Raw genomic sequence first — 14,167 nt, 5'->3', positions numbered from 1 at the left:
TTAGCTGTGAAGCACAAGCCCTCAATTCCTTCCAAATATAAAGGGAATTTTCAGTTATATAATGTGGGAATCAAATTAAAAATTAAAAAACAACATAATATTATGCAACTTTTAATGTAAAAAAAAAAAGTTCATATTTGTGCCCATTTGACCTTTCAGTCTCCAAGTGGTGGTTAGCTTAGTGCTCAGTGGCTCCATGATGCTGCAGGACACATTTTATTCCATGTTTTTTATGGTTTCTGGTAGGTTTTGTATACACAACCACGGACCAAGGCGCTATGCCAACACCCAAACGGCTGCTGGGTCACTACAGGTTCAAATACGCACTAACATCCACTTTTTTTTTTACATAAAAAGTTGCATAGTGCACCTTTAAGGATGGCATGGGGCTGTATTTGCATTCTAGTGACAATCAACATGAGTGCCAAAACAACAAAAAATATACACATACTGTAACCGTTACTAAACTCAGTACAGACAGTAAGGAAGTAAGTTACTGCTGCCCCATGGATGCAGATACACAAGCTGTGTATTAGATAGTAGCGTGTATATATATATATAGCAAGACATGAGTGGGACAAGCTGTTGTGAGATAGATGGTGGTCTCTCTCTGTGCCTCTGTCATCACCAAACCCTTTCTAAGTACAGACCAGGATGATCGTATCTACGCCGTGTCGTCACACTCACACCAACTTCAATATGATGAATAGAGTGATGATAAGACCCTTTATACAGGTCACGGGGCCATATGCAGGGCTTATGGTATGGATAAGCTATGCCTCTGTACAGGCAGAGGGGTCAACAACATGGTGAAGGGAGAACAGTGTGGATTTGTCAGTGGAAAACCTCTCTGAGGAGGTATAGATGCAGACATGAGGAGGCTGGTGGAGGAGGAAGGGTGTGAAGCATGATTTGTTGAGAGGCGATGATAGAGGACGTGATTAGCTAATGTAGGAACAAGGCCAGGAAATACAGTCTCTTTTGTTGTATTGTTTTGACTTGTTAAGATTTAGTTGTGCATTTGCTTCGATTCAATACATTTTGCGTTCATTTCAGATAAAAAAATTTGCCAGTGGGGTAAGAATTAGACTTGTCCCACTGGCAGTTTTACTTTCTTATTTCAAGCAAGATAACCTTAGAACAAGTCTGTAATTTCATCAAGCAAAGCAAAGTAATTTTGATCAGGACAAAAGTCAACATTCGTCAAAACCGCTCAAAACAAGATTAATATTCTCAATTCAAGTAATTTAAACCCCACACCTGACATTTGAGTAGCGTAACATTAGAAAACATTCTGCAATACATCATGATACAGCAATTAAATAAAATTGTGATTTAAAGGTAAAGGTGCTTTGTCATTATACAACAAAGGCACTATGTCGGATTTTTGTCTGTATAAATAAATATAAAATCTTTTTATCCATCATGAACTAGCAATCGTTGTTGTTTACATGACAGTGACAGTATTGCTTCCTGAAAACTGTGAATTGTGGTTATAAACTCATCTTTTTGAAGAACCAGGATGTTAGCAAAGCATTAGGAAAGTTAGGCTCTTAACTGAAATCATCATGTCCATATCTAAGCAAAGTACTTGAAATAGACAAAACCACTCTTATGCATTTCAAGTACGGCTCAGTGCATGTTTTGTGTGGGTACATTATATTGCAATCCAACATTCGTGAGGATTTTTCAAGTGCTGTATTGCTTCACCCTGATCAATGTACACGTCATTTATGGTGTAAAGGATATTGAACCAAACTGCTGCATACGTAATGAAAACTTGCCACAATACACCCACAATGAATATTAATGAAATGTGAAGAAACTGTCTGAAACTATATTATTAGACAAGACGCATCAGCCACATAACTGACCCATAATGCCACGACTTGAACTTCAAAAAAGATTCAAGATTCAAGATTTTTTATTTGTCAAACCATGTGAATGGTTTGAAATGATATTTCTCTCATAGATTATCAAGAATATCTTACTTGGATCATGTGTAAATATTCAATCTAATAACAATCAGATTACAATGAACCCCCCCCCCAAAAAATAAATAAAAATAAAAATAATAATAATTAATAAATAAATTAAAAAATAAATAAATATATGGCAAATTCCTTGAAAAATTTCCTGGAGAGATTACCATACCCACCTCACAAGTCTACGACACATGTGTCAAACATAAGGCCTGAGATAATTTAAAAAGTTAGACATCCAGCCCATTCCTGTGCGGAGGAGTTAATTTTTAAAGAAATAACCAGTATACTTACTCCAGCCACAAGGGAACAGCCAAGATAAAAAAGGTTAAGAATTAAACACACATGTCCAGCAGAGGGCACTGACATGAAGAGATCATGATAAAAACAACACATTATAGCCACGTGGTAAATGGTCAGTCTGCCCCTGTCTGGCCACAACAGTAGCTTGAAAAATAGTATTTTCCTGTTTACATTATATGTGGCTCACAACCAGCGGTGGGAGCTGAATATCGGCCACAGTCAAAAATGTGTTTGTCAAGCCCTGGTCTACAAGATTCACAGTTTTAAGGCAAATATAGTGCTTGATTTAAGGTCACAGTTTAGAGACTCTGCAGAGACTTTGCTAATTGCTTCCAGTTTTGAAAGAGAAGAGCAACTGGCTGCTCTTAAAGCTTTTCTTCAAAAGGAAAAAAAAGACACTTTTCGTGCCATGCCACTGGATTTGCATGTTATCCACAGCGGTCTCCACTTCGACTGAAGGAGATCAACTGGTCAAACCTTGCATTTGTGCAAATTGGTTTACACTGTCCATGATAATCCCACCTTGAAATTGCATTAGATTGAAGCAGCATCAGGCTGTCTAACCAAAATCCTACAACCTCTTGAACAAACCTATTTAACAGGTGAACCATCTCAATACTTTCAAGCATATAACTTGAAAAAAAAAGAAAAAAAAACAGCAGCTGTGAGGAGATGGCTCAAGGTGAAGAGCAGCGGTGATTGCAGTAAACGTTTTGGAAGTTGTCCAGCAAATATCTTCCGAATCCCGAAGCCAAGCCAGGGCACCGGTTCAGCGGAGACACAGGTCGGCCTTTTCCACCAGCGCCAGTAAACACTAATAAACAGTGGAATGAATTGAGAATGTGTGCAGAGGATTATATGGCTATTTTCTCCTGACTTACAACTCAAGATTCAGTTCATGATGCACATTTTACACACCAGAGGCCCTAACATTACTGTATATAATATATAATATATATTCACTGCAGCTTTTGAAATGTGCTAATTGCAACAAGTCAAAATTACAACCCATAGGAGTGGGTTACGTCTTCAATCATATTCTGTGTCCACCAACAACTTGGTTCTTTACAAATAAATCTGATGATTTTACCAGAAAGACTGTGTTGCCCCCTCAACAGCCAGCTACATTTGTTTTCCAACAGGTCACAAGCCTTTTTCTACAACAAATCCTCTTTGCACATCTCCAACACAGCAGTAGAAATATCAGCCTCCACCTCTTTAAACAGTCCATGATAAACGATATTATTGAAGACTATAATGCAGCCGAAACTACTTCTAAAGCTTGAAAATGACAGTTACGCTCTGTTTAAAGAATACTTAATCATAAAATATCCCACAATGAACATGAAACACAATGAGAAACAACTTACTTTGGGTGAAAGATAAAGCTTTACATTAGAAAATTTGGGGGCAATGTACACCTGATAAATATTGGGCCAAAAAACATATTGTAATGTATTGTTCATCTGTCATTTATTGAACGATAAATCGATATAGTCATTATCATGACAACCCAAAACCTGCACAATAGGCGACTACTTAGTACACTTTAAAGTGCATATGACAGGTTTTAATACTTTTGACGTCAACAGATGTTATTAAAATGGATAACATCTGTTGTAAGATATAATTATCATTTTATTTCAGTATTCAGCATTTATTCAGCATTTAATGAAATGTTGAGAAGAAAAGTTATTTTTATTTGAATTTTTAAGAGACGGACAGGAAGTGACATAGATAGAGGTAAAGAGCCATAGCAGTTTGACTCATTTCCCGTTGACATAACTTGGTCGGCGCGGCAACAGTTTAAAATTGTGTGCCTCTGTCTATGTCACTTCCTGTCGGTGTCCAACAAGGAAGTGAAACTATAAACATAACAAGAATTGTCAAATATTACATTTTTAAAAATAAAATTGTCTAACTATGTTTTAGCAAAAATTGTGTCCCATGTGTCATATGCACTTTAAGCTTTTTCAAAGAAAAAAAAAAGTTAACATCGTCAGCTGTCATAACAAACCTCGCATTGCCAAGTTCACCAAGTTTCATTTTAACAGGCTCGTAAGTGCGGTCGTGTGCCCTGCTCGGCCCGCGTGAACATTTACATAAGCGATTTTAACAAGGAGGACGATACATTCATAGGCCTTTGGAGATGCACGGGGCTCTTCCAAAATAGGGCCCGGAGGCTGCGGAGGGCGCGCTGCTTAAAAGGAGAGCGGAGCCGTGTTTGAGCGAGCCATTCGGAGGGAAAACAGTCTGCGCCCCGGCGGAGGAAAGACGGCCTTATAAGGAAGCGCGAGAGAGTGTCAGAGAGAGGCCGGGGCTCCATCACACGCATGTACAGCGGCAAACCAGGGACACATGAGAGGAGGGGGTTCAAGTGATTTCAAGAAGATGCTGGTTGTACTGTAAGTTTGCAAGGGAGAATATCATGCAATGTTATGTTTGTTGTTTTGTTGTTACCGTATATGCAAAACATACCCGGAGTAGCATTTCCTGTTCACTGAGGCAGTCTCTTGTCCTGCAGCAGAAAGTGCTTGAACTTCCTGTATTCTGTGCTCAAAGTGTGTTCATCAAGGTGCCATTGATTTGTTGCCAATGCCGCTAGCATAAAAAAAACGCTTGTATTTACTGTTTGATCACAAATTCACAGGTGATGACAGTCTTTGCTCCCAACATGTCTTTTCCATACACAGATATTATTTTAAATCCGAAAACATAAAAGACTGAGGCCGAGATGCCCAAGAGAATATGTATGAGCCACTATTGACTTGAGCATGTTATGTCCACTTTAAGACTGAGGTAGACTATATCGAAGAGCTATGCCCAGGGACCAGATCCAGATTATCAGCTTGATTTCATGGTCAGGATTACCTAGCTTTAATGCGGAGCCATTTGGGGGGGATTTGGAAGAGCCAGTGTTAAAGCAGTACTAAGTAACTTGTTTACCTTAATAAATCCTTTTCATAGTCCCTCTGGGGGTAATACAAGTGTTAATGGGATGATTGGGGGTCTTTCATCTCCCTGTGTTGTGTCTCTGGCCAAAAAAACGCAATTGCAACTTGACTGCCACCAGACCGGAGCCACCAATACACACTAATAGAATCACGAAGAAGAAGCTAACAGGCTAACGGGCAAAGCTAACTGCGGGCTAGCGCCACTGTAAACAGTATGCACAGCCAAGTTTGAGTGAAAATATTTCCATTGTGTAATTGGATGTACAATATCCCTCTCTCCCTTCACCTTTTCTGATAGTGTAGTATTTACTCTCACAGACAATTAATAAGTTAAAAAATCGCAACATGCTACGACACCTGCAGTGGCACTTATGGCCTCTAGGGGCAAGAGTTACTTAGTACTGCTTTAAATGAGGGAATTACTATCTTATGCCGAGCAATGGTACTGCATACCTGCATATCAAGAAAGTTTATCTGTTGTTGTTTTATTTTTTAAATATTGTGATACTGTTTAACGATATAAATGGGTTAAACCAAAGTTGTTGTTAATCCAAACTCATGAATTAACAACAACTTTGATGCCATCGACAGAACCTTCCAGTCAACATAACATGTACCTGCCACTATTATTGACAAAGATCATGAACGACCTCAACTGTTTTAAGACGTTAGCATGCTGCTGATGCCTCTTACTGTGGGCTGTTGCTGTAGTTTGTCAGTATATATAGACTAATCAAGCTCAGAGAAGCTGATTTGTTGTGCTATTATTTATACGTTTATTGGTATCAAGAAGTTGTTTTTTGCGGGGTTAGATTGTATCTAATTAGCAAAGAAAAGCTATTTATAGACGTTTATCATTGGTAACACAGGAGTAGCCTAAGAAGAAGTTATAATTAAGTACAGCAGCCTAACAGGCAAACTAAACTCGAGGTTATGTAGGTACTAAACACACTGGAAACAACATCAAGGCCTCTCATATTGTTGGATTCCAATTCATTAGAGTGGATAGAATTGACTTTGCATTTCCTTACTGCTTCTTGTTAAAAGTACACTCTGATTTCCTTTAGGTGTTGTGGTTTTTGTCGTACCACAAGGGAAACAATTCTGCACTGTCCTCATTAGCTTATTACAATAGCATATTCAAGCTAGCTCCATTATTCCACCGAGCCCATCTGTGAATGATGCTCAGGCTGATGCCGGCATGTTTATTCAGCGGCCCTCTCTCGGATTTCAGAAACGTGAGCCAGCGCGGTTGTAAACACGCTCACTCACACAGGCAGCAGACCGAGAGGGGGGGCTTATCCTGGATCATAAAGATAAGGTGCACTTTTTCCACTGCGAACCAAACCTCCAACCAAAAGGCTACGGCAGCACAGATTTACGGCGTAATGTTCGGGTCACGCTGAGGGGACGCAGAATGTCAGACATGTCCCACGAGAGGTGCAGCCTAAAGTGACCCCAGCAAAGAGGAGTGGATGGGACTCGATAGTGGAGCAACAGATTATTTGTGAACGCGAAAGACAGGAGACAAGGCATAGCTGTTGCTGGAATTGTGTGTGGAATTGATGCCAAGACAACTACAGTAAAGTAATTTTTTTTTGCCTTGAGGCCAAACAACAACTACAACTCACTGTGACCGTATGGAAAAGTATGCTTGCCGTTACATGCAAAATACTTTTCGATATTGGCACAGTAAGCAAGTTGTCCTTATTAACTAACCCAAATGCGAAATTCAAAATATACTCCGTGCACAGTGGGGACACATAAATAAACAAAAGCGGAGACAGGAAATGCACTGACCACTTGCTGACCCCCACGCCTCATAACCACGCCTCGCCGTCCTCATTTCTTCAGTACTTGCAGTTTTTGTGACCACATCTACAAAATGGTGGATTTATGAAATGTTCAATCCACTGCTCTGCTGGATCCTGATAATCTTGGCTGTCTATCACGGATTAAATGAGCGTCCTTTAGAATGACTTAGACCTGCGTTAGGGTCAGCCTCAGATTAAAAATGCCATATCTGCGGAATAAGACCATCTGATGAGAGATGTGCTTTGGCCGTCTTCCATGTGTTACATAACGTTGCCCAGTCAAAGTGAGGTAAATATCTTTATCCACAAATATGCACTTTCCTTCTGCTTCAGCCTCTGAGGCTTATGCAACCTTATGATAAACAAATGTCTGAAGATGTAGAGAAGTCCGTCTGGAACCCTTGATGGGCACTGGAGAAACAAATGGCTGAAAGTTGTAGCGATAAAAATGGCAAAAAGTGTACACATCCGAGAGAAATGTTTCGAGACCAGTTACTGTGATGGAAAAACTACGGATTATTAGAGATAGAAATTGCGAATAGAACCATAGAACAATAAGACAAGCAATGTATTATAATTAGGAATGTCCCGATCCGCTATTCAGTATCGGTATAGGTAGCCGATCCGGGGATTTTATCACTAAGCTACGCTACTACTGCAAACCTGCCGCTTGAACATTCACTGAGGACAATCAGAAACATAATGATGGCAGAGAGAAGTTCCCTGTTACCTTTGCAGGGCTGTCATTTAGCTTCTACAGAGGAGTCAGAAAGAAATTAGTCCAAGAGCAGAGATGAGAGGCTGCACACTTTTGTTTATGCATAATAATTAGCACTACTAGTGTTTATGTCTTTTACAGACCTTAAACATAATGAAATAGACCTGAATGGCCTTTGATGCAGATAGAGCTGAAACTATAATATAGTGCTTTCCTGTTGTTTTGTGAAGGGGCTTAAAATTCTGCAATTACAAAACTGTTACAAAACGCCCATTTTAGCCTTTATATCACCTAACATTACCTTTCAATTTAAAATTCAAAGCTAAAGAGCTAAGAGAGGCCTGCAATAGTCGAATACAGTATGTAGCAGAAGATAAATTATTAATATAGCCTATATAATATACGATATATAATATATACAAATTTTAAAATACAAAAAGGCTGTATCGGATCAGTATTGGATCGGTATCGGCCAGCATGAAGTGCTAAAATATTGAATCGGATTGGCAGCTCAAAAAAGCGGATTGGGACTTCCTAATTATACTTCAATTTGTCTTGGACTTGCCATGCTGTGGTTCATACAACAACAATATATGACAGTGTATTAACATTCATACAAAAAGGACAACAGTCAGCTCAATGGGGCCGTTTTGCACTTTTGCAGAATGAGCTGTCCTGGTCAGGGAGCACAGTCCTCATCCTCTCTGCTGCAACACGATTTCCTTCAGGCGTGCAATCCACAACAGAAACACACCAGCAGCATACTGCCAGCAAAATAAATGGAAATCAACACCGAAATCAACACTGCAAGCAATTGTCATATTTGCAGCTCTTCTCCCAAGTGTTCAAAGTGATAACACATGTAAAAATGTATATACTTTTAGTATCTCTTTTGAATAGTGAAATGCTGCCCATAGAGGAAAACGTGATGTGACTTTATGAGGATATCAGTTGTTGCTCAGGGGCAGAACCACACTTGAGGGTGGAAATAAGTCCTCGTGATGAAGCGGTTAACACTTGGCTGGAGTCATTACAGGAGGGATGAGCAGTTCTCCAGTGTTGATGAGCATGAGCGTTCACACCACTGAAGGAGAACAGAGACACCCCTGGATTAGAGCCCGAGGCCACTTCAAACACAAGCGCGATAAGATGCCAAAAACAAAGTTACATCGACCTCAGAGACTGAGGACAGATGAGGATAGAAAGAAGCACTTTTGACATGATCTATTTGTAAACCACAAGCAGAAAGGCCACACCAAGACGCTCTCATCCCGGGTTTGAATGCAATGCACACCCACAGTGTGAACAGTTGTACAGATTTGTCCACACCAATTACATGTTCTCCTTTCACATTCACTCACACGCAAAACTACAAATGCCCACCCACAGCAGAGACGCACCATCACGAGTCCAACGTGAGCGAATAATGACACATCCTGCAGCTGCCTGTAAAGGCCCTTTCACACCAACACAATAATCTCTTGTCAGGAGTGGTCGAGCAGGTTTTCGCGGACCATAGATGGCAGTCTCTGGAGGTCCATGACGCTCATTTTTTACAATTGCGTTTGTCAAGTCGGCATCTAGCTGTTGCCGCACTCGCCGCACTATAATTGGCCTGCCTTTGTCAGCTGATCAGCGAATCAACTGGATACTGGAGGGAGAACTTTTCCACTGTGTTTTTGAGCTGTGGGACCCAATTGGGCGTCATGCTTCATGCGCCCAGTTTTGTCAACATGCATGATAAATACACAAGCTTGAAAAATAAAGAAAATTAAAAAAATAAAACGTGACTCTCTGAGAATACATTTCACATGCTATCAGAGACTGCCACCACACGGCATTCGAACTGGGACATTTTGTTGACAACATCCAGCTAGACTGTGCACTGCTGTCAAGCTTGGTCTTAGTTTGGGTCACTTCAATGTAGATGTTGCTCTTAGCAGGTGAGACAGGGACAGACATGAGAACACCTGAGCAGAATCACCAAACTATTCACAGTATTCACACTATTCAGTCTGCGCATGTTCAGTACAACTACTAATACCATCTGGTCTTTCTGACTGGAATTTCAGAACATCCCGCTGTCTGACTAAACATGAAAACGTTAAAAGCCAACCTGCGGCTCATCCCAGGTTATGGGTCACTGTTTCCCAAGAGCAACCAAATCCATGCAGTGAGTTCTCAAAATAAAACATCCTGAAAGTGTATTTAAACCTAATCTTTGGCTACTTGTGATCAAAACCAATCAAGCAACCTCTGCATGGAGCGGTTTCTTCGCTTTGAGGGCTGTTCTTGTTGCCAGGGCAGATCACGCTACTACATCAACTTGTGCAAAGAGTGAAATAAGCTATCCTCCTTATTCCTGCAGCCTGTGCAACACTTGTCCCACCACCGTCCACTTGTGCATTCTCGTTGCAAGCCTTATCACTCGAAATGTCCAGAAGGAATGCCTGTAAGACACGTGAGCCACTCTCTGTCTGAGGTATAATGTGGAGGAGGTGGGGGGAGAGGGGAGGGGTAGCATCCCTGACGCTGATGGGAAACGTTGGTCTTATCGTCCGAAGGTAGGAATAATAACCTGACAGTGATATACGCTCTGATGGCTCCAATGATACACAGAGCACACCGAAATAGCCCCCATCTGCGTTCATGTGTGTGTGGGAACCAGCCATCCCAGCCCGCACGGCCATATTGGGACAAAAGGAAAGGGTCTGCAGCTGCATATTTTGGAAACTCACTCTCGGAGGTCGGAGTCGCCTTCTTGGACTTCTTGTCAGCCGGGGAGTTCTCGGCAGGGTCTGCAAAAAAAAAAAAAGAGGAGAAAGAGAGACGAGGGTGGATTAAAATCGTCAATTAATCTTGCCCGGGGCGGTTCATGTTTCAATTTGTTCTTGGGGAGAAATGGGAAGATTTTTACTACAGCTCTCAAAGTGGACTTGAGTGGGCCTGTCCTGTCAAATTTGGATCTTAAAAGTTCACAGTGAAATACAGGTTTGCTGAGCCAAAACGAGCAGACAGCCGTTTCCAAGACGTTTTTGTCAGTAAAGCTTAAGTCTAGCGTGGTAGATAGCGAGTCCCGTGCACTCCGGCGCTCGTTTTACTCAAAGTAACCACAGAAAAAATAAACGCCAAAACAGGAAAAGTAGAGCAGCCTTTTAAATCTAACAATTTCCTGGTCACAAAGTCCTAGAACTTGCTCATGCCCCTGGTTTAAGGAAAACACGCAAACATGACAAAAAAAACGAGGCGTCTCCATCTGCGGCTCCTCTGCCAATCGCACAATCACGGCGCTTGTATCCAAAGGCCAGTTGTGTTTGCCTCTTTTCCCAAGGACGCAGCAACTGTTTGCACATTGGAGGAAGGGCAAACACTCAACCAAAGCCACTGCCACTCCCATAGTAAAAACACAGTAGAGATATTCTTCCTGTGACCTCAACAACAAGCTTCGGCGACAAATAAAGCAAAAGGTGCATAACAAGTACGAAAAAGTTCAACAGTACTTTACAACTCTGGCCTACATTTTCTCAGATTGTGTTCAAACTCGTGTGAAAGTGCATAGTGCTGTCTACACAAGCACTGTGCACTTGTGTGTTATGAATAGGGAGCTACATGTAAAGAGATATTTCTGATCTACAAGTTGGACCCCTGCACTACGCACAATGATAATGAAATGTGCTAATGTCTGACTCACATGTTGATATAAAAAGTCATGTTCGCTTGTGCTTAATGCCGTTCCCGTAAGCTCTGCTGCTAATGAGCCTCTTCCAGGAACTGGTTTGATAAATAAAGAATTTGAATTTGGGCTAATTACAGGAAACTGGAGCAGCTGAGACCAGAGAGGCATCTTCACTCAAGACAATCACCCAACTGCAGGGTTTAGTGCCTAAAACCAATCCCTCCAGGATTTTGCGATCTTGCAATCACAACGTAAAATCAAGCAAACTCTGCGATAATCAGTGCGGTATTGCAATTTTTCCAAAAGCCTGCAATTTTCCCTCAACTATTTCAATATTTCACAATTCCCTTCACAACTAGTCCTTAACTCCGCAACTTCCCGCAACGAAAGTGAGTTTCTGATCAACTTAATCTCTTTTACTTGTACGGAAGTGGTGTCCAGTCTCCGCAGGTTTAAGTGATTCAGACTGAAGCCGGGCTGAGCAAGGACTGTTGCTTCTGCTCCCCACACTCCTCTCGCTTGCATGGGTCTGACTTTGTGCTCCTTCCGCCCCCTGTCCATGTCTCATTTCTGGATCATTACAAGGCTAACAGATAAATGCTGCGCCTGCATTTAGATCGCTTCTTTTCCACATATGATGCGGTGGTGTTAGCGTGAGGTGCTGCACAAACTTTAGGTGTAACAACGCTGTAGAACTGGAGCTTAATGTCAATGAGTGAAATAAACAGACATTCGTCGTCTGGCCTGTTTTTGTTGTGAACAGAAAATTGTAGTGTGGACTCAGAGCCTGGTGCTCACAGAAACAGTGCCTGTTTGCCCCGCCCACTTTTCACAGCTGAGCACAGGACGGGGACACACATGGCTCTGTTTCACAGATGATACAACTATTTAAAAGAACAAGTCTTTTTGGTTTAAACTGATGTAAAATGCAAAGAAAAGTTTGATTTTGATGTAATAATACTTGAGTTATTTTTCATTTTAAAGGAATTAATCACTACAGTGTGTATTGACCAGTAATGACCCAGTAGCAAACGGACTCTTTTCACCACTCTTTTTTACACAGTATTGTTTTTAGCTAATGATAATGTTTGCTAGAACTCCCTAAAATGACGGATTTGTTGTTTTCCACTGGTCAATGCCCGCACATTTTCAAAGTTTCGTCTGCAGTGTTACATTTCAACTGAATGCAATGATTTCCTAAAGTTGTTGGCAAAATTTACAATAAACAATAACATGTCGCTGTATTTTACAAAATAAACAGACCATTAGCTATTGATTTGCATAGAATTTTGAAGTTGTTTAGAGTCGGTCATGAACAAAATATTGGTGCATTTTAAAGTTGATTGTTTTGGAATAATTATTGAAAGATTAATAATGAAGCAATTAAAAGTATAGGATTCCAATGTAACAGACTGTCTAATGCCAAACAAAGCCCAAAGCATGTATCATGCAGGTTGTGTGGTGATGTCCTTACCGTCCACCAGCACCATGCAGGAGCACTCGCTTTTGCCTGTGGAGTTCTCTGCTATACATTTGTACTGGCCCTCGTCCTCCGGCAGGGCTTTGCCTATGGTCAGGGAGCACAGTCCGCCTGCAAACACAACACAACAAGGCAGTTATCAACGACGCTCACAAAACCCTTGTTCCTGAAGCCATCTAGACATTTTCAAACCCCATAATACCATCGCTGGACCGATTCAGATCAGTTCTGCACTCAAGGTGTGTTCTTTACGGGATTGTTGATTTGATAGCATCCCGTTTGTTAAAAATGAAAGCTTGTTTTTTTATACAGACATATTTTGAAATTTAAAAATGTAAAATATCAGTGCCATGGTGCTCAAAAATGTTTATAGACCTCAATTATTGGAGGTCTACAAGCGCCTGTTCATATGGGCTTGTTGGGAGTTTGACACCAACAACATCAAAAGCTGTAAACATTATTTTACAGCACGATGGCCTGGATGACCAAGTACTGCCACAAACATGTCTTATGTCTGGCCAGTAGATCAGCATGGCCCCCTAGTCCAAAAAAAGCTGAATGAAAATCATTCCCATGGTGCACTTGACACAGCAGAGGCTGTGTTTACTTCTAATGCGGTCTAATCTGGTCTAAATTTACAACAATACTCTCAGCCATGAATGGCAACCCATTCATATACAGTGGGGAAAAAAAGTATTTGGTCAGTTTCACATAGACATTCTATTGGATTTTGGCCAAATACTTTTTCCCCCCACTGTAGCACAACAAAGGCAACTGTAGTCACTGCACAACACACGAACAAAGGGGAAAAAATAGTATCTTATGGTTGGAAGCTGATTATAACATAATGACAGATTGAATAGTTGAAATGAGCAAATCGTAAATGCTGCAGTTGTTTAGGCCGTTGCCTTTTGAAGAGGATGAAATATTCCTTCTCTATAGTGTCTGAACTATGCATAAAATACTGAGTTCCCACCTATTTTAATCCAAAATCATTGAAATTTACTACTGTGTACAGGGACCAAACCATACAGAGGATCACAGGTTTAATTTCCAGGGCCTTTTTTGACTTGCACATTCAACCTGGTTGGTTATTGACCTAAAATATACAACATAGCCAAAACCTTCAGCTAGGTGCTTCTGATCAAGCCAAGCTGAATATCTGGAGATGGTTCCCCTGGTTTCCCAGTACAGTGGCAATGAAGGATGGGTGAAATGCGAAGGACAAATTTCTCTATAG

General features: G+C 40.9%; 1 protein-coding gene across 1 annotated transcript in view; it reads right to left on the bottom strand.

Moving 5' to 3' along the window:
- mylka (myosin, light chain kinase a) overlaps positions 1-14,167 on the bottom strand; it is a 72,151-nt gene that overhangs the window by 13,214 nt on the left and 44,770 nt on the right. The window contains exons 18-19 of the mRNA XM_079562821.1: positions 12,922-13,038; positions 10,510-10,569 (exon numbers count right to left, since the gene is read on the bottom strand). Coding sequence (XP_079418947.1) covers positions 10,510-10,569; positions 12,922-13,038 — 177 coding nt within the window. The remainder of the gene's footprint in view (positions 1-10,509; positions 10,570-12,921; positions 13,039-14,167) is intronic.

This window comes from Gobius niger (assembly GCF_951799975.1).
Source record: "Gobius niger genome assembly, chromosome: 9".
Lineage (NCBI taxonomy): Eukaryota > Metazoa > Chordata > Actinopteri > Gobiiformes > Gobiidae > Gobius > Gobius niger.
This window is presented reverse-complemented; position numbering and strand designations above follow the sequence as displayed.